The following is a 27,022-nucleotide window of genomic DNA, read 5'->3' on the forward strand; positions in this document are numbered from 1 at the left end:
TCACACAGTCCCTTCCCTCCCGATGCTTTACACTGCAGGCACAATCTTAGCAGGAAGCGTGTGCAGAGATTTCTATTACAGATTATCGTGAACTGCAGATCAGCTTTAGGAGCTGTTCACACTGGACCCAAAGCATCCTCTGGTTTCCACCCCCCTTGCAGTACGCTGAGCTGTTTCCCTGTCACATTGGGGTCTTAAAATGTAAGTGTGAATAGAGCCTTGAAATATTCCTAGCTTAGATAACTTGCAGGGAGTGCGACCCCTCAGACCCCCCGATTTACAAGTTGGGTGGGTGATAATTTAGGAGGGGGGATACCCCTTTAATCTTCGCTTTATCCGGCTCCATCCTTTAAGTGCAGTTTTACTTTCCCAAAATGAAATCATGTTTATACTCTGGTCACAGTTAAAGCTGCACTGATCATTTACAGCACCTGGACAACACACGGTACAGGCGCAGCTTGGGATGTGACTAGAGTAGAACAAGCATCTTGCAGAATCAGACTGATAAAGTGACTAAATATAAGCCATAATCTACATATAAACCCCCAACCCAGGCCTGGATAACTCCTGGGGGCCCCAAGAGCGATATAACAGAAGCGCGGACACAAGACGTTTTTTGAAAATACTTTTTCTTTTTAATTATCAGCTATAAATTGAAGCAAATATTATGTAGGTAACATGCTGGTGCCGAGGTTAGTGACAGGGGCGTCCAATCCACTGCAGGGATCAACCCCCAGATCTTCCAGGAGGTGGCGACACCCACCCCTGGACAGGCACTAAGGAGATAGGTTACCACCGGGTGTTACAGGTCTGACGGGGGAGGGGAAGCTTATATCTCTTTATACAGTAACAGGTTTCATTAATTGTAGATAGAATCTGAAGCCTTAAAAGGTACAGTCTCTGCGGCAGGAGAAGGGGCTCTAAAAATACAGGGGCGTCGGTGGTGGTGGGGGGGAGAGTCGGGGGGCCTTGTAATCACACCGATGTATGAGGACTGGAATCTCTACAGTGCCGCCCGGTGGGCAATAGAGGTCATTGTAGAATTGGTTGCTGGTCATTTATGCAGCAAACAGCACCCCCTATGGACAATATAAGTAATGTCATGGCGTTATTTAGAAAACTGCAGGTCTGAGACTTGTCGTTCCATAAGAAGCGGACAAGTCACATCCTAATGAGAAATTAAGTGTGCATAGGTGGCATCAGACATGTAACAGGACAAGACACCCCCCCATGTCTATGGCTGAGGCTCCTCCCCTGGTCCCGCCCCTGCTTAGAGCTCCTTTTCCTGCCCCAGAGGAGAACAGTTTCTGCTTAACGCTCAGTTTCCTCTCCCTGACGAGATCCAGGACCATATATATAGAAAATGGCTGAAACGCCTCAACACGAAGGCCGCGGCCGCTACAGATAGGCAAAGAATTTTCACAGAAAATTCCCTTTTGTTTTTTTACCTTTATTCTATTTACAGATGAAAACCGGAGACTAGATGGATAGAACAGAGGGAGGGGCGACGGGACGATTAATGGGTTAATGCTGCGTCTGATATAATAGCAGAATACTAAAAACAAGGCGGTAGCTTCTATCATGGCGCCGGGGGGCGGAGACACAGAAAAGGGGTGGAGAAAACAAATACAGACGACAGTGGTTAGACATCAGGATTGCATGGGAAGAAAAATGGAGATTTGCTGGTTACGAAAATGCGTCATGGACATTGCAGTAAAATAAAAAAAATCGTAATCCCGCACAGAGCGGTGACGGCGGCCATACTGACTGCTCACTAGCCCAATAAGCTGCAGTCTCAGTCATGTGACCTACAGACACCCCACCCCCAAAAAAGAACAGATGGACTAGCTTTAACCCCCTAAAATGGCCGCCGCCATCGGCTTGCACGGGATGACAGTCGCGCTTTATACGATAAAGACACAAACAGTAAGAAGAATGCAGACGACAGAACATAAAAATGGCAGGTATTAAATTAATAAAATAAGTGGCGTATTAACGGCGGAAAACGGACCGTCGGCTGCGGCGCTAAATACGAGCTTCATATATGAAATCCACTCTAGGTACTGGTGGGGGAGAGGGGGACGGTCCGCACAGACGAAGTCAAGAAAATGGCTGTGGCCGCCATGTCGCTCTCCAGTAACAGAGCTCCTGTTGGCAGCCATCCTACGCTCTCTCGCCGCCGCCGGCCATGGCTGAATCTTTTGCTTCTCACTGTGGGATCCGGGAAGAGGGAATGTAATCGTTAACCCTTTTCGTATAAAAATAATAGTAGTCTTTATATATGGCAGGACGCCGCTTTCACGGGAAGGTCGGCGGTCCGCACAACGTTCAAGATACTTTGTTTTTCTCTTTAAATAGCAGCTAAGTCGCCAGCGCCGTACGACTTTTTCGTAATGGAAAAAATATATTTATATATAATATTTATAGAAAGTGTCCGTGTCCTCCTGGTGCGCGCGCTCCGGCGCTGGGGGAGGGGTCTGAGTGATCCATCTCAAGTGTCCTTGCGCGGGACCTCATTCCACCGCAAAGCCACAGGTCTCCTCGATGGCCGTCAGAAGCTTCTCGTAGAGTTTCTCGTAGCTCTCGTATGGTGGGATGTCGATGCGGTTGAAGCTGAGAAGAATAATAGGATATATTAGAGGCGGAGAACTGCACTATGGGGGAGGGGAGGACGCCGTCACAACACCGCACCCTATAGGAACATAGAATGATGGCTCTACGGTCACAAGGTGACCCCTCTAAGAATTAAAGGGATGAAACCACAGAAGGGGCGTGGCCTTCCAGGTCGAGACACAGTGACGACTCACCATGTGTGTGCCTTGGGCAGGTTATTGGTGTTGGCGTCAATTTGATGGATGGTGAAGAGTCGCGGACCCGCTGCACCTGGAAATAGGGGAAATAGTGATGACTGCTACAAGCAAGGTCCCTGCTAAGTAATAAAGGGTCCAATTATAAAACAAACCATGTAGTGCTCAGGGCAGCCATACTGGTCATCACCTCCCCCCCACCATGTCCCCAGTGGAGGGGGTCAGGTATTGCAGCTCATTACCTTGCAACGCCTTGAAGCCTTGTAGGGGAACTCTAGAGGATCCGGTGACAAACTGCAGCAGCCGCGCCCTCCGCTCCTCATCGAACGACTCCACCGCCTTCCAGAACCACTTGACAATGTTGCTGTCCGGGGTGCAATGTTTTAACCGCGTGTTGGCCTTCCAGTCGTTCACGTCGATCTTCCCCAGACCACAGACTATCAGCTAGAAATTACAGGAAATTCGTGACCAAGTGTTGCGAAGCCCTGGAAGCACTTCTAGATCACTAGAGAATAACTTTAGTCCCATATCTGCCGGTATGTCACTCCTCACTGCAATTTTTGCACTATATTCATAAACCACAAAGCTGCAGGTGTTACCCAGATACAGAAATATTTAACCCTTTGTTGCCATTTCGCTGCTTTTGGCTTTCTACAACTGTGTGTCAGTCTATACTGTAGCTCTGGCATTCTCCTCAAGGGTGAACAGAACCGTTTGCTTCTCACCTCCAGTTCCTTCTCGTCAAATGTCTTCAGCAGATGTTGCGGGATGACCTCATTAAATCCTTTCTGTAGGGCCAGAAACTGTGCCTCGATGCCTCGCAGAAATCTCCAGTTCACGTAGAGCCTGCAGTGGAAGAAGAGGATTTAAGGTGCAGAAGAGCTGGTGCACACCTCAGCCCTGCCTGGTGTGTAAGCAAGGCAATGAGCAATGCACAAGACTGAACCGGCCCTTTAAGGAGGGTCATCGACAACAGGCTCCGCCCCTTTGACTATTACATCCAGGTCACATGGAGTGGCCCCTCACCTGACATATTCCTTTTTGGTTTCTTCAGTGACCGGGATGCTTTTGCCGTTGGGCTTCAGTTCGTGCTGGATGAGTTCGCCATACGCGCTGTGCTCGACGCAAAACGTGTGATCCAGCACAGCTGTAATGTCGTTCTCTCTGCAAATATATGAGAGGCGGAGCATCACCATAAGAGTCACAGTGCAGTGGGAAGGAATTAAGGCACGCCCCCTGCTGATAGCATCTAACCCCGCCCCAAGGACTCACAGGATCCAGACGAGGCTGTTATGGAGGTCGGGGTCCACAGACTCCATGTCGTCCAGCGTGATGGGCTTCCCGAGCAGCTGCTTATAGAATGGGAGTGTGAAGCCGCCGTCTATGTAGTGGCCATGGAAAACCGCCATCCCCATGATCCGCCCCACAAAGTGGAAATATGAGAGATGTTCCTAGAGAAAGAGACGGCATAAGGAGAGGAAAAAACCGTGCCAAATGGAAGGCACCAACGGTGACGACACCGACACCTACCGGGTTGACGGCAGAGTCCGGGTTGATCTGTAGTGTGTAGATGTCATCGCGGGAATACTGGAAGAGGCCGTAATAAGGATTCAACATCTCGTGAGACAGCAGGTATAGCCACTCCCTGCAGGAGAAAAAGGGGAGGAGCTTGAGAGGGGTGTACGGTGGATGAAGGGTGTTTAACTATCGCGGCCGACATAGCCGCCGGGTGTCTACTGTTTTATACAGCAGGCACCCACCGCTAATGCCCCCGGTCAGTGCCCGCACCGATCGGGGGCATTAACCCCTCCGGCACCTCGGTCAAAGCTGTAATTGCCGACACCCGGAGTAAGTTCCATGGCCGGTGTCATGTTACTATAACAGCCGGGAGTCTTGTGAAGGCTCCCTGACCTGTCAATCTATTACAGGCTACTCTAGGTAGTCTGCAATAGAAGCGCCGGTATTTTGCAACGCATTAGCATTGTAATGCATTGCATTAGTGATCAGACCCCCTGGGGTTCAAGAAAAAAAAAATTAAAAAAAAAAATTAAAATCACCCCCCTTTCCCTAGAACACATATAAAAGTACTTAAACACTGTGAAACACATACACATTAGGTATCCCTGTGTCCGAAAATCCCCGCTCTACAAACCTATAAAAATATTTTTCCTGTACAGTAAACACCGTAGCGGGGAAAAAAGTCAAAAGTGCCAAACTGCCATTTTTTCACTGTTTTGCCTTTGATAAAAAGGCCCCGCAAAGAAAGACGCCCTATGCATCATACACGGAACTGTAAAAAAAAGCTACAGGTGTCGGAATATGCCGACTTGTAGAAAAAAAATTTTTGAACACAGTTTTGGATTTTTGTTAAGGGGTTACAATGTAAATAAAACCATATAAATTTGGTATCCCTAGAACCGTACCAAAACACAGAATACAGGGGACAGGTCATTTTGGTTGCACAGTAAAAACGAGGCCCATAAGTAAGGCCCACAAATGCACTTTTTCTTCCAATCCCCCCCATTCTGAATTATTTCCAGCTTCCCAGGACATCGTACAGAATAATTAATGGCGGCATCATGAAGAACAATTTGTCTCGCAAAGATTAAGACCTCGTATGGCTCAGAGTGGAAAAATAAAAAAAAGTTATGGGGTTTGAAGGGGGTGAGTCAAAAATGAAAATTGAAATATGCCGTCGGCGGGAAGGGGTTAAATGACCCGCCCCAAGGATCTAGTAGTCTGGCACAGCACCATCTATATACCCCTGCTGGATTATCGCCACACTGCTGGCACCAGGCCGATGTCAGGCTGACTGGTCACATGGGGGCTAATGCTCCATGTCCTTACCTGGCCACCCCACCATAGTCCAACCCTTCTTCTCCACGGAATTTGATCATCAGCCTCTTCCACAGATCCTTCGGCCTCATCTTCATCACCTGCCGGTAGGACTCCTGCCAATTGTAAGACAGAAGGAGGGTCAGAGATGGAGTGGTGGGGGAGGAGGAGATTCCAGGTGAAGAGGGGGCAAGATACAGGTGACAGAGGGGCAGAATATGGGCAAGTGTACAAAGCCAGTACCTCAAAGATCTCCTCCCGGGACACCTCGATGCGGCAGTGCCCTGCCTGTGGCTGCTGCTGGGACAGCTCCTGCCGCAAGATCTTAAGCTTCTGCACCAAATCTCTCTTATATCGGGGGACAGTCAGGCAGTCAACGTCATCGGGGAGCTGGCACAGGGACACCACCTGCTGTTGCTGCTGCTGCTGTTGTTGTTGCTGCTGCTGTTGCTGCTGCTGGTGATCTTTCAGCTGATTCTGGCGGCTGCACACAGAAGACGCTCAGCAGTTAGAATCCTAGAAGATTGCGCTCACATATAGAAACAACCTATTCTTGCTCACTCAGCTGAGGGTTTGTTGCAATGTACCAGTTTATCACTGCAACACTTTTCTCATAGACTGTTACAGCACCGGAGCACCGTGGAAAGGTTACGTGTGAAGCTTTGTTGTTTTCACTGTCCCTGCTGAATTAAAACTTAAAGGGATTGTCCAAACAAAAATGGACAACCCATATAACACCTCTGCTTGCTCTAAGTGAATGGGAACACAATCTATATACCCAAAGGATGAGATCTAGTCCTGTTCACACAGCTGAGGATATGGTGCAGTGTAACAGTCCTCGGAGGTAGACAGTCTAGATACCACACTGCCACAATGTAAAAAGCCTAAAGGAACAGGTTCTCAGCTGTGAGCAGAACTAGGTCAAGACAGATTTTTCAATCTCTGGATATCTGTTCAGGTTCCAGACCAAAAACCAGGTAGCCGCGACTGAACGCCGATGCACTGCACCAGTATCCAGCCGCGCACTCCGCTCCGGATTAGGCCCAATAAATGTGTCTAGTCCGGAGGAGGGAGTGTCTTCAGGCCGAATCGCGAGGTGAAACAGCCTGAAGAATGAGCATCTCGCTTCTTGTCCCGGCTCCCGGAAAAAACTCCTGAGTGGCTCCCATTCATTTCAACGGGAGACGTCTTTTTGGTCAGGATTTTGAGGCGGATACGGCTTCAATATCCTGACCAAAAATCTGTGTGAACTTACCCTAATAGGATGGAGCAGAGGCTCCCATGTAGGTTAGGAATCTCACTCCCGTTCTGTCCGTACGCACAACTAGTAACGTAACTCTTCCTTACTGGACATCATACAATCCACCCCACCAAGACGGCCGTATCCCTCCAAGACTTCTCTGGTCCTTATGGTGAACAAACTCTATCTCCTCTGCACAAATTTAGTCATAATCCGTATAAACCACCATGTGACCTTTCTTTAGCAAAAGAGACACACAGACACACTTGGGCAGCTTCAGATCAGTCCCCCTCCACATTATCGGGCACCCTGCTTTCCCAGGCCTCTGAATGGCAATACTGCCGGCTCCCCTGTGATATATCCATCAGAACACAGCTGCTGCACTTACTTGAGTACAAGATGGAGGTTGGCAGACAACCGAGGATCAGTGAACTGCGTGGTCCGGTTATTGTGATCTACAAAGTAGACCCTCCCTGTGGCGGTGTTGCGGATCTCCCAGCCCGGGGGGAGGGGCCCCAGCTCCTCGCAATTGATGTTACTTAGATCCCTGGAATGAGAAAAGTCAGAAAATAAACCCCCCCCAAAAAAAACATGCAGAGAAGGGGAGGAGCAACACAGAGGACAAAAAATAGCCCCATTATACTCCCAGCAGTTCCTGCTTGTTCAGTGTCTGCTCTAGTGATCTGGATTCAATGTCCCGTCACCCAACGTAAGAAAAGTGCCCTCCTGTCCTCCACCATGCAGGAGCTATGCCTCTTACCTAGGCACCCGGGGGTCGTGCCACGTGCTGACGCCAGTCTGTGTGTGTAGGAAGTAGACCTGCCCCTGCTGCGTGGTCCTCTGCTCTGTAGGGTGAAAGAGGAAACAAACCTTGAGTCTCTGCAGACACCTCATACCCCGGACATTGCACCCCCTGCTACAGCCATCACTCACCATATCCCTCCGGCAGGTCGGGTGGGGTGTGCAAATGTGTTCTACTCATATAATTCCTGTGCCGCTGCGACCGGACTCTTCTCTCTGCGAGTCGGGGATCCGAGCTCTGCCCGCTGCTGGCGCCATTGGTCCCGGTGATGGGCGTATTCTCATCTACGAAACAGCTCAGAGGCCTCCCAGGACTGGAGTACTCAGACGCCGGCCTAGCAGAAGAGGAAAGGGATGGTCATAAAGGGGCCAGACCACTGAACACCTACAACTTCCAGACAAGACCCCAGCAGTGCAAAGCAGTGTCTAATAATACATTGTAACAGACCCTCAGCTGGGAGAAGCATTGGGTCAGGACCCTGCTTGTATTAGTGTATGCAGTCCTCAATGAAGTGACACATGAGCGGCACAAATCCCTCTCCTGTTCTGATGGTTTGCTAAAACGTCTCAGACTCTCTAGTGATACAACTCCCAGTTGGAGGAAGTCCGGGCGTGCTGGGAGTTGTATTCAAAGAGATTAGAAATCAGTGTCAGATACAAAGTAACAATCCCTCAGCTGTGAGAAGAAGCAGCAAGGACTGTCCTCACAGCAAGCAGAGATCTTGAAGATGTGAAAAGAATATAAGTCAAGGGTCCGGCACCGGATGGGATGCCCCCTGGCACTGACTACTGGAGCGTCACTGGGTGCCAGACAGTAGGTTGTGTGGATGATCCCAGACTACAATGAGCCCCCCAGTGAGTCCTTACCGTGTTGGCCGCTCCCACTGGGTGGTCCGGGTGATGTGGTTTAGGTACTGGATGCGCCCCGAGGCCGTCCTCCTCTCCTCCCAGCTACGATCCAGACACGGAAGAGATAAAGCAGTCAGTGCTATTTCCAGGAACCCGAGGCCCGGCCTTATATGTGGCCGCAAGACAGGGGAGAGAATAAGCAGCTAAGTATGAATCACACTAGTAGACAGGGGGCGCTGCTCGGCTGAAAGGTCAGAGGTCAGAGTAAGCGTTGTACCCACCGGCTGCTCCAGACACGTGGGACAAGGAACCAACCGGACCTGGATGACAGAAGCAGCGCTGTACTGCAGTCTACTGCTCTCTGTTATCAGGCAGTGACCCGGTGTAACCCCCCGCCGCAGCTGTCCACATCAGACATGACAGCAGGACACATATTGGGGCCATTCAGAGACTGCACCCAACAATGAGGGGCAGCGAGTCACATGGGGAGGGGGACATACTCGGACTTTTGACTTTCACCATCACAAAAGCGAAGCACACAAGACAACAACGTATAAAGTGGAGGAAATACACAGGGGTTATGGAGGAGGTGAACGGGGTAGCTGTCGGGGTAAAGTGCATATAGGGGGCAACCCAAAGAGACCTCCACTCCCTCACTATGACAGTATGTCTGCTTATGTTATCTATTCTAAACCATACTGTGACCAGGAATATAAAGGACATCAGTCGAAGCCCGTGTACAACCCCGAACCTGCCACAGTCGTGTGCTACATCGATATAGCACAGGTCCCTATGGGGGGGCAGAACAAGATCCCAGCTAGGGCGACTGCTAAAAATCCCCGGACAGTTGCCCCGCCACCCGGAAATAAGGATTTACTACATGGGTTAGGGCGGAAATCTCAGAAAGAAAAAACAATACAACACATAAAAATATTACAAGACGATAAAAAAATGATTGCGCCCGGCGCGTTTCTCTCACCCATCTGGCAAGTCATTGTCAAACAGCCGACTGCAGTCAACCACCTGCCCCCCGGTGCCGATCCGATCCCGGGACTGAAGACTGACTGCAAAACAATACCAAACATCAATGGGTTAAAGAAAAGAATGCAATTACATATAATGTAACAGCAGTAAATCCCTCCCACCAGTGGGCGACATGAAATCTTCAGTCCCTAAAGCCACTGGGTCTCCACTTGTGGTTGTCGGGACATACTTGGAAAGCATTAACATAGACTACTTGGCTCCGCCCCTTTGAGGGGGTAACATTTGGACTTTTCCAGTCACACAACTAGAGGACGCCCCTATATCAGGCCTTGTCCCGTGCCCATATTGGTTACCTGAGGGTTTCCCTGCGGATGTTACCTACCTACTATCTGTCCCCGCACAGTGTCATTGTCATTTGGGCCGAGTTTGCATAAATCCAGGCGCTGATCTAGAGAGAAAGGGAGAGAAGACTTACTTTCTGGGAAATGGGAGGGGTTTCCATGGATGACCTGCAGAATCGGGGGGGATGTGACCATTAAGACCGTTTGGGGGTGATAGGGAATTGACTCCCCCACTTTCTTGGTACTCACAGCCGGTGTCCTTGAGTCGGTTGATGGCGTTGGAGAGGAGGCGGACGCAGCCCAAGAACCCCGCCCCCTGCTTTTTGTGAATCTTCTTGTGGTTCCAAACGCTGATCGTAATGGAGTCCGACTTCCCAATGTATCTGAAGACAGGGAAGAGTCACACAGTCACGTCTGCTGCTGTATCAGTCTACACCGTACCGATAGAGTTCTATTCATCAGCTGCGATGCCTCCTTGTTGGTGCAGGGTCACACAGGCTGCAGGTGTGTAACCAGAAGCCTCTACACGAGTTCAGTCGGGGATAAGGGAGATCAGAGGCGCGGCGGTCGCGCTGACATCACCGGAGGGTAATACTCCTGTACACAGAGCTGATCCAGGAGGGAACATGAGACGCAGCCTCAAAAGAGCGGCCACCGCCAAAATAAACACCCCTTAGAGAAGGCAAATCTCCGTTAATCCACCCGCAAATACTCCTGCAGACTCCACGGCCACGGCACATGTGACCTGGGCAACAAGTCATGGTGCGAAGCATGTAACAGTACATGATGGCGTCTCCGAGACCGTATCACACATGATAGGATTAGATACAGTCTCCTAATCTGCGGCCAGGGGTTACACTGTGCGGCTCGCCAGCTGTCAGGCATGATGAGGACGTACAACAGCTGGAGAGTCACATGTGTATGTACAGATCCACCTCAGTGCTGGGACTTGTAGTCCACCAGAGCAATGATGCTCCAGGGATATTGAGGACAGAAGGAGGACGGTCTGCCTGCCATGGATGTCATTTCACGGACACTGCGGTCACCTCACAGAGCCGCAGCCAGTCTGGGGCAGGGGGGTGTCCCTTGCCATGTATGTACCGTGCAGGAGCCTGTGAAAGTTGGATGACAAACCTTAGAGGGCCATAACCAGGTCATAGTGGTTGTCACTCAACTTTCTCAGGCTCCATGCAGACAGGTGGCATATCTGCAAGGTGTCAGCCGCCTCCCCACCCCCCACGGCTGGGAGTTGTAGTCCACTTACAGGTCATAGTGCTGGTTCCACTTGGGGTCCAGGGTGTTCTTCACGGTGTCTGTGGAGTGGCATTGCCCAGACCCGTCCACCACCACCTTGGCAAAAGGATCAGGGAGTCCTGCAGTTGGGGGGAAAACAGGAGAGATAACGCAGCCGGCCTGCACTCACACATCCTACACTCGTACTCCACTCACATCCAAAGCAGTATCAAAAACATTTCAGCAACCTGGTACCCGAGGCTGCACACAACTCCAATGGACAACAGTCTATAGCTTTGGATGTGACTGGATTTCATAGAACGGGGGGGAAGGGGGGCGTTAAAGTCACATGGACACTATGTAGGGCTGCATTCACACCTAACATGAAACTACAGAGATACTCACTGAAAAAATCCTTCTTCACCAGGTTTTTGGCGCAAAGCACTGCAAAGAGAGGAGAAAAGGGTTAATAATACAAAGTACAGACTGATACATTGTAACAGAAAGCGACACATAGTAACAGTGGACATGGGAGGCGGGGCACACACTTATAAACTGCACAGAGGCAAAGCGGGGGTTAATGGCAGGCGGTCTATTCCATAGGGGCCGGGAGGGGGTGATGAATGGCCACTCTATGCTCCACGCTCAATAATCTCTCTTGTCTTCCCGGAGACGTGACGGCGGCGATGCTCCGAGGGGCGAGGGTCTGCAGGCAGCGCCATCACAGGACGGTGCCACTTGTACCATTACATATGTACGCCCCCCAAGTGGCTGTAGCGGGCACTGCAGGCGGAGTACTCGTGGACAGAACGTGCTGGCGCCTTCTACTGGAATCAATGGCAGAGGGGACGGAGGGAACATAGAAGTGGGAGGGCCCAGGGCAAAATGTGTAGGGCCACAGACAATGCCCAGGCCTCAACCACAATCGTGATGTCCGCCATCTCACCCCAGTAACCCTTTCCTTCCATTCCATATGAACTGCTGCCCCAGAGAGAGAGGAGGGGGGAACCCACTTGCCCTGCGACCACTATGAATCCTGCAGTAAAGTATGTGAACCCCTAATATGTATTGCCCCCACCAAAACCTGCTCATAAGGGTTTGGGACGGACTCTAATAACATCACAACTATGCCGCCCCCCCACCCCCCCCCCCACCCCCCTGACAACTCAGCCGCTACAACAGAGGGCTGAAAACGGGGAAAACCACACATGAACAGCAACAGGGGGCGCCAAACTGGTCGCAGAGCAACAGCAACAACTCAGACTGTATGATGGGGCAACAGGCTGAGATACAGCAGCAAGCCAGCCCGGCACGGGGCAGCAGGCTGAGATACAGGGGGCAACAGGCTGAGATACAGCAGCCAGCCAGCCCAGCATGGGGCAGCAGGCTGAGATACAGCAGCCAGCTAGGCAGGCACGGGGCAGCAGGCTGAGATACAGCAGCAAGCCAGCCCGGCACGGGGTAGCAGGCTGAGATACAGCAGCAAGTCAGCCCGGCATGGGGCAGCAGGCTGAGATACAGCAGCAAGCCAGCCCGGCACGGGGTAGCAGGCTGAGATACAGCAGCAAGCCAGCCCGGCACGGAGTAGCAGGCTGAGATACAGCGGGCAGTAGGCTGAGATACAGCAGCAAGCCAGCCCAGCACGGGGTGGCAAGCTGAGATACAGCAAGCAGCAGGCTAAGATACTGCAGCCAGCCGGCACGGGGCAAAAGGCTGAGATACAGCGGGCAGCAGGCTGAGATACAGCAGCCAGCCCGGAACAGGGTAGCAAGCTGAGATACAGCAGCCAGCCAGACCGGCACGGGGCAGCAGGCTGAGATACACACAGATCGGGCAGTTCCTGTCTGGACATTTTTCCCATACCAGACGCTGATTAGAGGAAACCTCTGGGTCTAGGGGGAGGGGCCGGAGATTCCTAGAATTCGGGAGGGGTTGGGGGGGGTGTTTACCAGGGACTCTGCCTCCTGTACTAGGGGAGAGGTAAAGGGACCAGGACACAGGGGGCCATCTAGGAAAGCTGGGTGACTCCAGAAGACTCCATCATATTGGCTGGTGCCTAAATGACTGGTATTGTGTCACGGCTGCGCTCAAACTCTAGGAAAGCTGAGTAACTCGCAAGGATACAGAAACCGTGACCATACTGCGTCTCCTCACCCAGCTTCCCAAACATACTGAACGGCAAATCTGTCAATAAGCAGAGATGTGTCACACCAGGACCTAGGAAAGCTGAGTAACTGGTATGGAAACCACAGCCGCCATATTGGTGATCAGCTTTTCCACGGTCCTGAACGTCAGAGATGTGAGATTACGGGGCATGTCAGGGCACTTTCTATGTTAGGACTGTGTGTACACCCCCATGTTGGTTATCACCCAGCTTTTCCAGGGCAAGAAACCCCTGTGAAGGACACCATTAATTATTGAGGGAGTGTCAGGCTCATCATGGCGGTTACAATTACAGCGGGATCGGTTTACACTGCAGGAGGCGACAGATGGGAAGTAGCCGGTGGCGAGCTGGGTCATGTGTCCTGATGACAGAACTGTCACCGCGGCCGCCATCATCCTGACACACACACCACATACACCCGTGTCAGCAAAGGAAGAGGCGACATCACCGACAAATATACAGCAAATCCCATTATATTATGAAGGATTCCCATCATGCCTCAGTAATACTGCTCGGCCAGTGTCAGTCTTCACTGTAGTTCTAGCATACCATTCATGGAATAGACCACTGGATATAGGGTAATGCACCAGATTACAGGAATATTAGGTTACAGGCACACACCGCCATAGATGATTGGCATCCATCAAAAAATCCTAGTCAGAACTACAAAGACCCTGGAAGAGCAAGAAGTGTAAAAATTCCCCTAAATCTGAGCCCAAGACACTGTGCAAGACATAGCAGAGCCGGCTGGACGCGGAGACAGTAGTGTTTATGAATGGCGGCGCAGACGTCAGGTTTGTTTAGACTCCCCTCCTCCTCCTCAGCTCATTCACAGCATTGTTCCTGCACAGACAAAGCATTTCCGGGCCTCCTCCTACTCTGCTGCCGCCTGGGGGGGGGGGGGGGGGAGGAAAAGACGCAATGTGACAGGCAAGAGCATACCTGCCGCCAGCCATACCCTACATTGCCAGGAGGCGCTGCAGAGTCACCTAGACAACCACAGATCGCTTCCCATGTCACCTGACCAAACATAATCAGCTTTATTAAATACCAACCAAGAACCACTGCGGAGATGAGGACAGGCAAGGCCGCAGCCCGGGGCAAGAGCGGGCACGCAGAGCAGGCAAGGCCACAGCCCGGGGCAAGAGCGGGCACGCAGAGCAGGCAAGGCCGCAGCCCGGGGCAAGAGCGGGCACGCAGAGCAGGCAAGGCCGCAGCCCGGGGCAAGAGCGGGCAGGCAGAGCAGGCAAGGCCGCAGCCCGGGGCAAGAGCGGGCACACAGAGCAGGCAAGGCCGCAGCCAGGGGCAAGAGCGGCACGCAGAGCAGGCAAGGCCGCAGCCCGGGGCAAGAGCGGGCATGCAGAGCAGGAAAGGCCGCAGCCCGGGGCAAGAGCTGGCACGCAGAGCAGGCAAGGCCGCAGTCCGGGGCAAGAGCGGGCACGCAGAGCAGGCAAGGCCGCAGCCCGGGGCAAGAGCGGACCCGCAGAACAGGCAAGGCCGCAGCCCGGGGCAAGAGCGGGCCTGCAGGGAAGGCCGCAACCGAGGGCAAGAGCGGGCCCACAGAGCAGGCAAGGCCACCGCCGGGGCAAGAGCGGGCCTTGAGGCTGGCAGGGGCAAACATGCAGATCGGAAAGGATGTACATAGAGCAGAGGATTATTAGACAGAGGGCTACAGGATATTTAGGGCAGGCGGGTGAGGAGACAGAAGGGGCCAGCACAGGAGGTAGATTGGGTGGAGGACTATCAGAGGGCACACTGACTGATGGCAGGGTGCAGGTTATTTGGGGTGCGCTCTAGTCCTGGTCAGGTGGAACATTCTTTGAAGCCTCTCGTCCTCCTGCAGGAAGCGGCTCCTCCACTCACTCCTCATTCAGAGACGATGAATCATTTCCCATCTGGCCAGGGTCCTGCCTGTGGGGGGGTCCGGGGGGTCTGCACTCTCTGCAGCGCCTACTACATGCACTTACAACTGACAACACCTGACGGTGGTGAGGAAAGTGACTCTGGGAAGACTGAAGCGTCCTGTACTGGATCTGGACCCCGAGCAGGTGGTCTGGTTACATGGGGGAGGGTCTCTGAGGACTCAGCACTTTCCATGACTCTGCAGTGGTCGCTGCCAGAGCAGCACAGCATTCCACAGTGAAACACGTCTCTGGACAGAACATCCTCCAGTCACATGCAAAGCTGCATTCAAAGTGAGAGCCTTGATTCCAGTCACCTCAAGAGCTGCAGATGCAAAAAGGCTCCACAGCAATAGCTCAGTGGAAGGGTTAACAGGAAATCAGAGCAACTCTGAATGTGATTGGAGGACAGTTAGGAGGAAACGGCAGCTCTGGATGTGACTGGAGTATAAGATATGAAGTAACTCCGGATCCCAACCTTCACATTGCTCATTGCGGCGGGGTGTAAACACATACGGAGCTGACAGCGTTCTGGTGGCGGCCACGTTGGATTTCTAGGTTGCTCATAGAATACAAACAGCAAATATTATTCTTGGCGGCCGACGTCCGAACACTGGAGGGGGGGACGCGCAGCGAGATGGCGGTCTGGACAGACTTCAGATACGCCAACGCCACCGCTCCGTCACAACAATGTTCTGCAGAGAAACCTCTGGTGTTTACAGCCCAAAACAAAAGAGGCAGCCGCGTCCAGACGCTTGCTGACTGGCAAGTGAAGGGTGAAGGGGCGACTTCTATGTCCCGCCATGTCTGCTAGTACTCTCTGCCATCAGCCACAACTGTTTCACATAGCATAAGACCACCGAAGGCCTGTGCATAAATAAACACGCCCTGATCCACAATCTATACAGCTGCTTGTGAATAAAATGCTAGTTTTGCAGTGAAGACTGATCTCCAGGTACTATGAGGGCAGTGTAATGGCGGATACTCCGGGGCTGTCACCCAACCTGTATTACAAGCCGGTGATGAATATAAAAGTTACAGACTGAGGAGGAAGCAGAGCTGAAGGTCAAATTAACCCTTTCCTGTCTCTTAACCACCCCTCCATGACCTCCCAATACAGACAGGGTGACAGAATGTCGCCTCCTCAGTGTAGGAGACTGTCTGCAGGAGCCATGAGCGGGCACAGGAGCCGGGCGTAGCGACCCTACGTGGCACAGACACTACATGCAGCACAAGGACTCTGCTACATCTCTAGAGCAGACACATATGGGGTCGGGCAGCAGGGATGTAACTGGCAGTAGTCTGGGCAGCTCCACCACATCACTCACTGTCTCCAGCAGTAGCCCCCTGTACATTGCCAGGTTGTGCCCACCCTATAGCATTTATAAAAACTCCGCCCCTTGTACAGAGCTGCGTCCTGATTGGCTATTACTTGACAATTTCAGCATGACAACTATGTTCTCTCAGTTGTCAGAAGGGCACAGTCAGGCAATAGCCAAGCCCTGCCCATGGCCCTTTAATTTTGCCCTTTTCTGGCCCCTGAAGAGCAATGGGCTGCCCATACACAAGTCATCCCAGAGATCAAGGGAAGCCGCTGTATCAGCCTCATGTACCACACGTCCTCCGCCATGACACCCACATACACGTGGATTTCACCCCTCTGGGTCTGACATGTATCAAGCTAGACAGGGGCACAGAAGTGGGCACAGTAGGGCACACACTGGCAGGAAGTGTTGTCATAGGGATACACGTCTTCCAGGGTGTTAACAATGGGGGGCATCAGATGAGAAGTGCTGGTGGTCAGCCTGGCACTGCAGGGCATTTACAGCAGCCCAGTGCCGGATCCAGTGTAGCGGGCACGGGCAGACATTACACAAGCTCAATCTCCACCATCAGAGAATGTACAACTGGCCTGAAACATAAACCTGTCACAGCTGAGGTTTTGTTACAGTGTATCCGGTCTACACAACCCTCAGAGGGCTCCAGACTGATACACTGGAACAAAAAGCAGACAGACGCTGCTTGGACTGCGTTCACACCTATGTTGGCTCTTCCGCCACCATTGTTTCCGGTAAGATGATGGGACTTCAAGACGTAACAGAAAAGGAACAAGTGTGAACCCAACCGGACTTGTACGGAGACTCTACCGAGGGATTACCGCTGCTGCGTCCCGCTCACAGAGCATTGTCTGCACCGACACACTGCAACAAGACCTTCAGCTGAGAAGTAGCCGGCGTTATACTACGGGTCTCGGCCACTCTCCATAATTGCGCCGGTTCCGCGTCGTATGAAGCCGTTCGTGTGATTTGCGCCATCGATCAACCAGAGCTGAGAATTTCTCATACAAAATGGAGAAACTTTATCAACACAGAGACTGGAAGCCTTCCATTAACCCCTCGGCCGCCAGGATCCCGCCCAGACATTACCCCACAAGCCGGGGCAGCAGGAATGTCGGCGGCTGGAGTCTCAGTTCCTGTTAACCCTCGGCGGCCCACAACGGCGGCGGCTTCGCTGGAATCCACAACAAAAGCCTTGTTTTCACAGCTGACGGGCTGCGGCCACATACCTGGAGCGGCAGAGATTCCAGGCCCGGGAGCCGGCGAGCTGCAGGTATCTACGGGGAGCGCGCCGCCGCCGCTCACACTCATCATTACTCAGCCCAGGGCTAATGGCCAAAGTATGGCGCACAGATGGAGGAGGCTTTGTTGTCCTGGTTTCTGTCTAGCGGCCGGACGAGATTAGCCCTGACTAAGAGCGCTGTCAGGAACATGGCCGACATCTAACACGCAACACGGCCATAGGACAGCAATATGCAACAGGTTTGGGAAAGCTGGGTGACAACCCAAGAATCCCACATCAACTACAAGAGAGTTGACAGGCTTTCTCAGGCTCCTGAACAGCTGCTGTCTAGTCACCTCACGTTTACAAGTAGGCCTATTTGCCATTCAGGACTTAAGGAAAGCTGGGTGACAACCTATTGCTTTCTCAGCAGCAACAAGCAGCTTTCGAGATTTTAAAGTTAGTAGATTTGCCATACAGGATCTGAGGAAAGCTGAGTGACGACAACCACAGAGGCTGCACAGGGAACCATGCAGGTTGTCACCCAGCTTTTCCAGGACTAGACATCAGCTGACAATGAATAAGATGACATCATAGGTCGTGTAATCTGGCACTATATCCACACGCACCACAGCGCCCCCTATAGATAACTGCATGCATTTACAGCACTATGGCATATTATTGAAATTCCAATATAGTTGCCCAAAAGTTTGTGATTTTCTAGGAAAAACACAATATCATATGACGCAGGGGCGCCCTCGCTATGTCGCCATCTTGCAGCCCCCACCACTATAGTGCCAACCCATAGGCCACACCCACAGCAACGATGTAGGAAACGAGACTGTTCTCTGCCAGTCTACAATGCGGCGCCACATTGTCAAGTACATGGAGCGATGACAGACGACACCAGAGAGCACCAGCTCCACTTAGCCGCCATCCCATAATAAACCTCAGCTATGGTCTAACATGCGTCCTGACAGGTCCCCAATATGGCGGTGGTGATAGCCGAGGACCAGGTCAGTCACATGAGCCAGATTTCATGCTGTAAATTTTACTCAAATCAACAAAAGTCTCACAAAAACGACACTGAGAACCATTAGGCGGGCGAGCAGCGCTAAAGCTGCGGAGTAACCCGCTATATACTTCTCAAACTAGCTGGAAGGACGTAGAGCGCATCTAGGGGGCAATAATGGGATGAACTGGACGTCACTGACTCCCCTACACACATGAGGAGACCCCAAAACGGAGACCAGCCGTCAGCTCAGGGTCACATCTGTATCTGGGGATTCCGTTCCCCTCTCCGCATGAAGAATGTGGAGCGAGAAGTCTTGCAAGCCGCACTTCTCTCTCCGCTTTTTTCATGCAGAAACTTCATGGACCCCATTATAGTCTATGGGGTCTGCGGGTTTTGTAAGGTAACCGCTTTCTTAGACGAATTAAGTTCCTCTTTGGAGGGGGGGAGGGATGTCCCCAAGCATCCGAACGGAAACCCATGCTCAGAAGTGAAGCGGGCCTCAGATATCCGACCTAAATACTGGGGTACACAGCGTAAGGGCACAAGGTGCCTGTATGGGGGGGGGGGGGGGACACTTACTATACTGGGGTCCCCATATTACAGGGTACACTTACTATACTGGAGTCCCCATTACCCCCATATTACAGGGTACACTTACTATACTGGAGTCCCCATTACCCCCATATTACAGGGTACACTTACTATACTGGGGTCCCCATTACCCCCATATTACTGGGTACACTTACTATACTGGGGTCCCCATTACACCCATATTACTGGGTACACTTACTATACTGGGGTCCCCATTACTCCCATATTACAGGATACACTTACTATACTGGGTCCCCATTACCCCCATATTACAGGGTACACTTACTATACTGGGGTCCCCATTACTCCCATATTACTGGGTACACTTACTATACTGGGGTCCCCATTACACCCATATTACAGGGTACACTTACTATACTGGGTCCCCATTACCTCCATATTACAGGGTACACTTACTATACTGGGGTCCCCATTACACCCATATTACTGGGTACACTTACTATACTGGGTCCCCATTACCTCCATATTACAGGGTACACTTACTATACTGGGGTCCCCATTACACCCATATTACTGGGTACACTTACTATACTGGGGTCCCCATTACACCCATATTACAGGGTACACTTACTATACTGGGTCCCCATTACCTCCATATTACAGGGTACACTTACTATACTGGGGTCCCCATTACACCCATATTACAAGGTACACTTACTATACTGGGGTCCCCATTACTCCCATATTACTGGGTACACTTACTATACTGGGGTCCCCATTACCCCCATATTACAGGGTACACTTACTATACTGGGGTCCCCATTACCCCCACATTACTGGGTACACTTACTATACTGGGGTCCCCATTACACCCATATTACAGGGTACACTTACTATACTGGGGTCCCCATTACCCCCATATTACTGGGTACACTTACTATACTGGGGTCCCCATTACCCCCATATTACTGGGTACACTAACTATACTGGGGTCCCCATTACCCCCATACTACTGGGTACACTTACTATACTGGGGTCCCCATTACCCCCATATTACAGGGTACACTTACTATACTGGGGTCCCCATTACCCCCATATTACTGGGTACACTTACTATACTGGGGTCCCCATTACCCCCATATTACAGGGTACACTTACTATACTGGGGTCCCCATTACCCCCATACTACTGGGTACACTTACTATACTGGGGTCCCCATTACCCCCATATTACAGGGTACACTTACTATACTGGGGTCCCCATTACCCCCATATTACTGGGTACACTTACTATACTGGGGTCCCCATTACCCCCATACTACTGGGTACACTTACTATACTGGGGTCCCCATTACCCCCATATTACAGGGTACACTTACTATACTGGGGTCCCCATTACCCCCATATTACAGGGTACACTTACTATACTGGGATCCCCATTACACCCATATTACTGGGTACACTTAGTATACTGGGGTCCCCATTACACCCATATTACTGGGTACACTTACTATACTGGGATCCCCATTACCCCCATACTACTGGGTACACTTACTATACTGGGGTCCCCATTACCCCCATATTACTGGGTACACTTACTATACTGGGGTCCCCATTACCCCCATATTACTGGCTACACTTAGTATACTGGGGTCCCCATTACACCCATATTACTGGGTACACTTACTATACTGGGGTCCCCATTACCCCCCTATTACAGGGTACACTTACTATACTGGGGTCCCGATTACACCCATATTACAGGGTACACTTACTATACTGGGGTCCCCATTACCCCCATATTACTGGGTACACTTAATATACTGGGGTCCCCATTACCCCCATATTACTGGGTACACTTACTGTACTGGGGTCCCCATTACACCCATATTACTGGGTACACTTACTATACTGGAGTCCCCATTACCCCCATATTACTGCCCCATATTACTGGGTACACTTACTATACTGGGGTCCCCATTACCCCCATATTACAGGGTACACTTACTATACTGGGGTCCCCATTACACCCATATTACTGGGTACACTTACTATACTGGGGTCCCCATTACCCCATATTACTGGGTACACTTACTATACTGGGGTCTCCATTACCCCCATATTACTGGGTACACTTACTATACTGGGGTCCCCATTACACCAATATTACTGGGTACACTTACTATACTGGGGTCCCCATTACCCCATATTACTGGGTACACTTACTATACTGGGGTCTCCATTACCCCCATATTACAGGGTACACTTACTATACTGGGGTCCCCATTACCCCCATATTACTGGCTACACTTACTATACTGGGGTCCCCATTACACCCATATTACAGGGTACACTTACTATACTGGGGTCCCCATTACCCCCATATTACTGGCTACACTTACTATACTGGGGTCCCCATTAAACCCATATTACAGGGTACACTTACTATACTGGGGTCCCCATTACCCCCACATTACTGGGTACACTTACTATACTGGGGTCCCCATTACCCCCATATTACTGGGTACACTTACTATACTGGGGTCCCCATTACACCAATATTACTGGGTACACTTACTATACTGGGGTCCCCATTACCCCATATTACTGGGTACACTTACTATACTGGGGTCCCCATTACACCAATATTACAGGGTACACTTACTATACTGGGGTCCCCATTACCCCCATATTACTGGCTACACTTACTATACTGGGGTCCCCATTACCCCCCTATTACAGGGTACACTTACTATACTGGGGTCCCCATTACCCCCATATTACAGGGTACACTTACTATACTGGGGTCCCCATTACCCCCATATTACTGGGTACACTTACTATACTGGGGTCCCCATTACACCCATATTACTGGCTACACTTACTATACTGGGGTCCCCATTAAACCCATATTACAGGGTACACTTACTATACTGGGGTCCCCATTACCCCCACATTACTGGGTACACTTACTATACTGGGGTCCCCATTACCCCCATATTACTGGGTACACTTACTATACTGGGGTCCCCATTACCCCCATACTACTGGGTACACTTACTATACTGGGGTCCCCATTACCCCCATATTACAGGATACACTTACTATACTGGGGTCCCCATTACCCCCATATTACTGGGTACACTTACTATACTGGGGTCCCCATTACCCCCATACTACTGGGTACACTTACTATACTGGGGTCCCCATTACCCCCATATTACAGGATACACTTACTATACTGGGGTCCCCATTACCCCCATATTACTGGGTACACTTACTATACTGGGGTCCCCATTACCCCCATACTACTGGGTACACTTACTATACTGGGGTCCCCATTACCCCCATATTACTGGCTACACTTACTATACTGGGGTCCCCATTACCCCCATATTACTGGGTACACTTAATATACTGGGGTCCCCATTACCCCCATATTACTGGGTACACTTACTATACTGGGGTCCCCATTACACCCATATTACTGGGTACACTTACTATACTGGAGTCCCCATTACCCCCATATTACTGCCCCATATTACAGGGTACACTTACTATACTGGGGTCCCCATTACACCCATATTACTGGGTACACTTACTATACTGGGGTCCCCATTACCCCCATATTACTGGCTACACTTACTATACTGGGGTCCCCATTACCCCCACATTACTGGGTACACTTACTATACTGGGGTCCCCATTACCCCCATACTACTGGGTACACTTACTATACTGGGGTCCCCATTACCCCCATATTACTGGCTACACTTACTATACTGGGGTCCCCATTACCCCCATATTACTGGGTAACTTACTATACTGGGGTCCCCATTACCCCCATATTACAGGGTACACTTACTATACTGGGGTCCCCATTACCCCCATATTACAGGGTACACTTACTATACTGGGGTCCCCATTACCCCCATATTACTGGGTACACTTACTATACTGGGGTCCCCATTACACCCATATTACTGGGTACACTTACTATACTGGGGTCCCCATTACTGGGTACACTTACTATACTGGGGTCCCCATTACCCCCCTATTACTGGGTACACTTACTACACTGAGGTCCCCATTACACCCACATTACTGGGTACACTTACTATACTGGGGTCCCCATTACACCCATATTACAGGGTACACTTACTATACTGGGGTCCCCATTACACCCATATTACTGGGTACACTTACTATACTGGGGTCCCCATTACACCCATATTACTGGGTACACTTACTATACTGGGGTCCCCATTACACCCATATTACAGGGTACACTTACTATACTGGGGTCCCCATTACACCCATATTACTGGGTACACTTACTATACTGGGGTCCCCATTACACCCATATTACTGGGTACACTTACTATACTGGGGTCCCCATTACACCCATATTACAGGGTACACTTACTATACTGGGGTCCCCATTACACCCATATTACTGGGTACACTTACTATACTGGGGTCCCCATTACCCCCATATTACAGGGTACACTTACTATACTGGGGTCCCCATTACCCCCTTATTACAGGGTACACTTACTATACTGGGGTCCCCATTACCCCATATTACTGGGTACACTTACTATACTGGGATCCCCATTACCCCCATATTACTGGGTACACTTACTATACTGGAGTCCCCATTACACCCATATTACTGGGTACACTTACTATACTGGGGTCCCCATTACACCCATATTACTGGGTACACTTAATATACTGGGGTCCCCATTACCCCCATATTTCTGGGTACACTTACTATACTGGGGTCCCCATTACACCCATATTACAGGGTACACTTACTATACTGGAGTCCCTATTACCCCCATATTACTGGGTACACTTACTATACTGGGGTCCCCATTACACCCATATTACTGGGTACACTTACTATACTGGGGTCCCCATTACACCCATATTACTGGGTACACTTACTATACTGGAGTCCCCATTACCCCCATATTACTGCCCCATATTACAGGGTACACTTACTATACTGGGGTCCCCATTACCCCCATATTACTGGGTACACTTACTATACTGGAGTCCCCATTACACCCATATTACAGGGTACACTTACTATACTGGGGTCCCCATTACACCCATATTACTGGGTACACTTAATATACTGGGGTCCCCATTACCCCCATATTTCTGGGTACACTTAATATACTGGGGTCCCCATTACCCCCATATTTCTGGGTACACTTACTATACTGGGGTCCCCATTACACCCATATTACAGGGTACACTTACTATACTGGAGTCCCTATTACCCCCATATTACTGGGTACACTTACTATACTGGGGTCCCCATTACACCCATATTACTGGGTACACTTACTATACTGGGGTCCCCATTACACCCATATTACTGGGTACACTTACTATACTGGAGTCCCCATTACCCCCATATTACTGCCCCATATTACAGGGTACACTTACTATACTGGGGTCCCCATTACCCCCATATTACTGGGTACACTTACTATACTGGAGTCCCCATTACACCCATATTACAGGGTACACTTACTATACTGGGGTCCCCATTACACCCATATTACTGGGTACACTTAATATACTGGGGTCCCCATTACCCCCATATTTCTGGGTACACTTACTATACTGGGGTCCCCATTACACCCATATTACAGGGTACACTTACTATACTGGGGTCCCCATTACACCCATATTACTGGGTACACTTACTATACTGGAGTCCCCATTACCCCCATATTACTGCCCCATATTACTGGGTACACTTACTATACTGGGGTCCCCATTACACCCATATTACTGGGTACACTTACTATACTGGGGTCCCCATTACACCCATATTACAGGGTACACTTACTATACTGGGGTCCCCATTACCCCCATATTACAGGGTACACTTACTATACTGGGGTCCCCATTACCCCCATACTACTGGGTACACTTACTATACTGGGGTCCCCATTACCCCCATATTACTGGGTACACTTACTATACTGGGGTCCCCATTACCCCCATATTACTGGGTACACTTAATATACTGGGGTCCCCATTACCCCCATATTACTGGGTACACTTACTATACTGGGGTCCCCATTACCCCCATATTACTGGGTACACTTACTATACTGGGGTCCCCATTACCCCCATATTACTGGGTACACTTACTATACTGGGGTCCCCATTACCCCCATATTACAGGGTACACTTACTATACTGGGGTCCCCATTACCCCCATATTACAGGGTACACTTACTATACTGGGGTCCCCATTACCCCCATATTACTGGGTACACTTACTATACTGGGGTCCCCATTACCCCCATATTACTGGGTACACTTACTATACTGGGTTCCCCATTACCCCCATATTACTGGGTACACTTACTATACTGGGGTCCCCATTACCCCCATATTACTGGGTACACTTACTATACTGGGGTCCCCATTACCCCCATATTACTGGGTACACTTACTATACTGGGGTCCCCATTACACCCATATTACTGGGTACACTTAATATACTGGGGTCCCCATTACCCCCATATTACTGGGTACACTTACTATACTGGGGTCCCCATTACTCCCATATTACAGGGTACACTTACTATACTGGGGTCCCCATTACCCCCATATTACTGGGGTACCCATGACACCCACATTTCGGGGTACACTTGGGGCCACCATTACAGTCAGTATACACGGCACATACACATATATTGGGGTCACAGCTGTCGCCCACATCACACATATTGGGGGGTCCCCGCTTCGCTTGGTTCGGGCGGATGGTCGGGCACCCTGCGGCCTAGGCTCTCCCCGCCTCTCCGGAGCCCCGGCCTGTAGTCGCTGTGAGCCCCAGGCATAATGTCGGGGTCCCAAGCGCCCTCTGAGCCCCAGACTAGCCCGTCCCGGCCTCTTACCGGTCAAGCGGAGTTTCACAGGTCCGTTCCTCCGGGATCCCTGGTTGGACATGGCCCCGGCCCCCAGCAGTAGTCCGGAGGGCGCGGTAGGCCCGGGCCGGAGCCGCGGCGTGGAGTGCTGGGTGAGGCCGGGCACGATGAGTGCGGGGAGCGGAGGACAATCACACGAAAACCGGAGGCCCGGATCTACAGAGCGGCGCCATGAGAGGGGGACACGGAGACGAGCACTGAGGGAGACTGAGGGAGGAGACACCCGGCCGGGGGAGGAGCCTGAGGGGAGGGGCGGCAGGCTGGCGGGAGGAGCGGGGCGGACAGCGAGAGCCGGGCGTACACGGTGAAGGGGGACACATAGACGGGCATGCTGGAGAAATGGCGGGCACTGCGGGTACACAGATGGGTGTAATGGGGAGGCGAGGGCACATACATGGGTATAAGGGGGGAAGGGGCACTGTGGGCACTGATAGATGGGTGTAATGGGTAGGAGAGGGCACATAGATGGGAGGAAGGGACACTGATAGGTGGGTGTAACTGAGAGAAGGGGCACTGTGGGCACATAGAGGGGCACTGTGGGCATATAGGCGGGGAGAAGGGCACTGTGGACACATAGACGGTGGAAAGGGGCACTGTGGGCACATAGACTGTGTGAAGGGAAGAAGGAGCACTGTGGGCACATAGACTGTGAAGGGAAGAAGGGGCACTGTGGGCACATAGACTGTGTGAAGGGAAGAAGGGGCACTGTGGGCACATAGTTGCCATGATGCCTAGTATCTTTTCTATCTGCCATGACCTTGTATGTGTCTTTCTTGACAT

At 51.1% G+C, this 27,022-nt stretch overlaps 1 protein-coding gene across 4 annotated transcripts; it reads right to left on the bottom strand.

Moving 5' to 3' along the window:
* Positions 1-622: 622 nt before the first annotated feature.
* SMURF2 (SMAD specific E3 ubiquitin protein ligase 2) lies at positions 623-26,488 on the bottom strand. Of its 4 annotated transcripts, none has more exons than XM_075279529.1 (19): positions 26,213-26,488; positions 11,496-11,534; positions 11,122-11,230; positions 10,107-10,240; positions 9,899-9,964; positions 9,512-9,596; positions 8,551-8,697; positions 7,816-8,018; positions 7,643-7,727; positions 7,271-7,429; positions 5,886-6,126; positions 5,655-5,758; positions 4,338-4,452; positions 4,080-4,258; positions 3,834-3,971; positions 3,533-3,653; positions 3,050-3,251; positions 2,808-2,883; positions 623-2,613 (listed from the first exon to the last, which is right to left on the bottom strand). In XM_075279529.1, the coding sequence occupies exons 1-19, from the start codon at positions 26,262-26,264 to the stop codon at positions 2,514-2,516; spliced, it is 2,355 nt and encodes a 784-aa protein (XP_075135630.1). In that variant the 5' UTR covers positions 26,265-26,488; the 3' UTR covers positions 623-2,513. The 4 variants fall into 4 exon arrangements, with proteins under 4 accessions (XP_075135630.1, XP_075135629.1, XP_075135632.1 ...); XM_075279528.1 differs by having other exon boundaries at positions 11,122-11,233; XM_075279531.1 differs by having other exon boundaries at positions 8,551-8,634; positions 26,213-26,486.
* Positions 26,489-27,022: the final 534 nt, after the last annotated feature.

Source organism: Leptodactylus fuscus, chromosome 6 (assembly GCF_031893055.1).
Source record: "Leptodactylus fuscus isolate aLepFus1 chromosome 6, aLepFus1.hap2, whole genome shotgun sequence".
Taxonomy (NCBI): Eukaryota; Metazoa; Chordata; class Amphibia; order Anura; family Leptodactylidae; genus Leptodactylus; species Leptodactylus fuscus.

Bases quoted from the DNA above. Each gene is read 5' to 3' on its own strand.
- SMURF2 (XM_075279528.1), bottom strand. From the start codon at position 26,264: ATGTCCAACCAGGGATCCCGGAGGAACGGACCTGTGAAACTCCGCTTG. The intron at 4,259-4,337 runs GTAGGTGTCGGT...CTCTTTCTCTAG, and splicing joins CGGACTCTGCCGTCAACCCG to GAACATCTCTCATATTTCCA. The intron at 2,614-2,807 runs GTGAGTCGTCAC...TATTCTTCTCAG, and splicing joins CTGCCCAAGGCACACACATG to CTTCAACCGCATCGACATCC.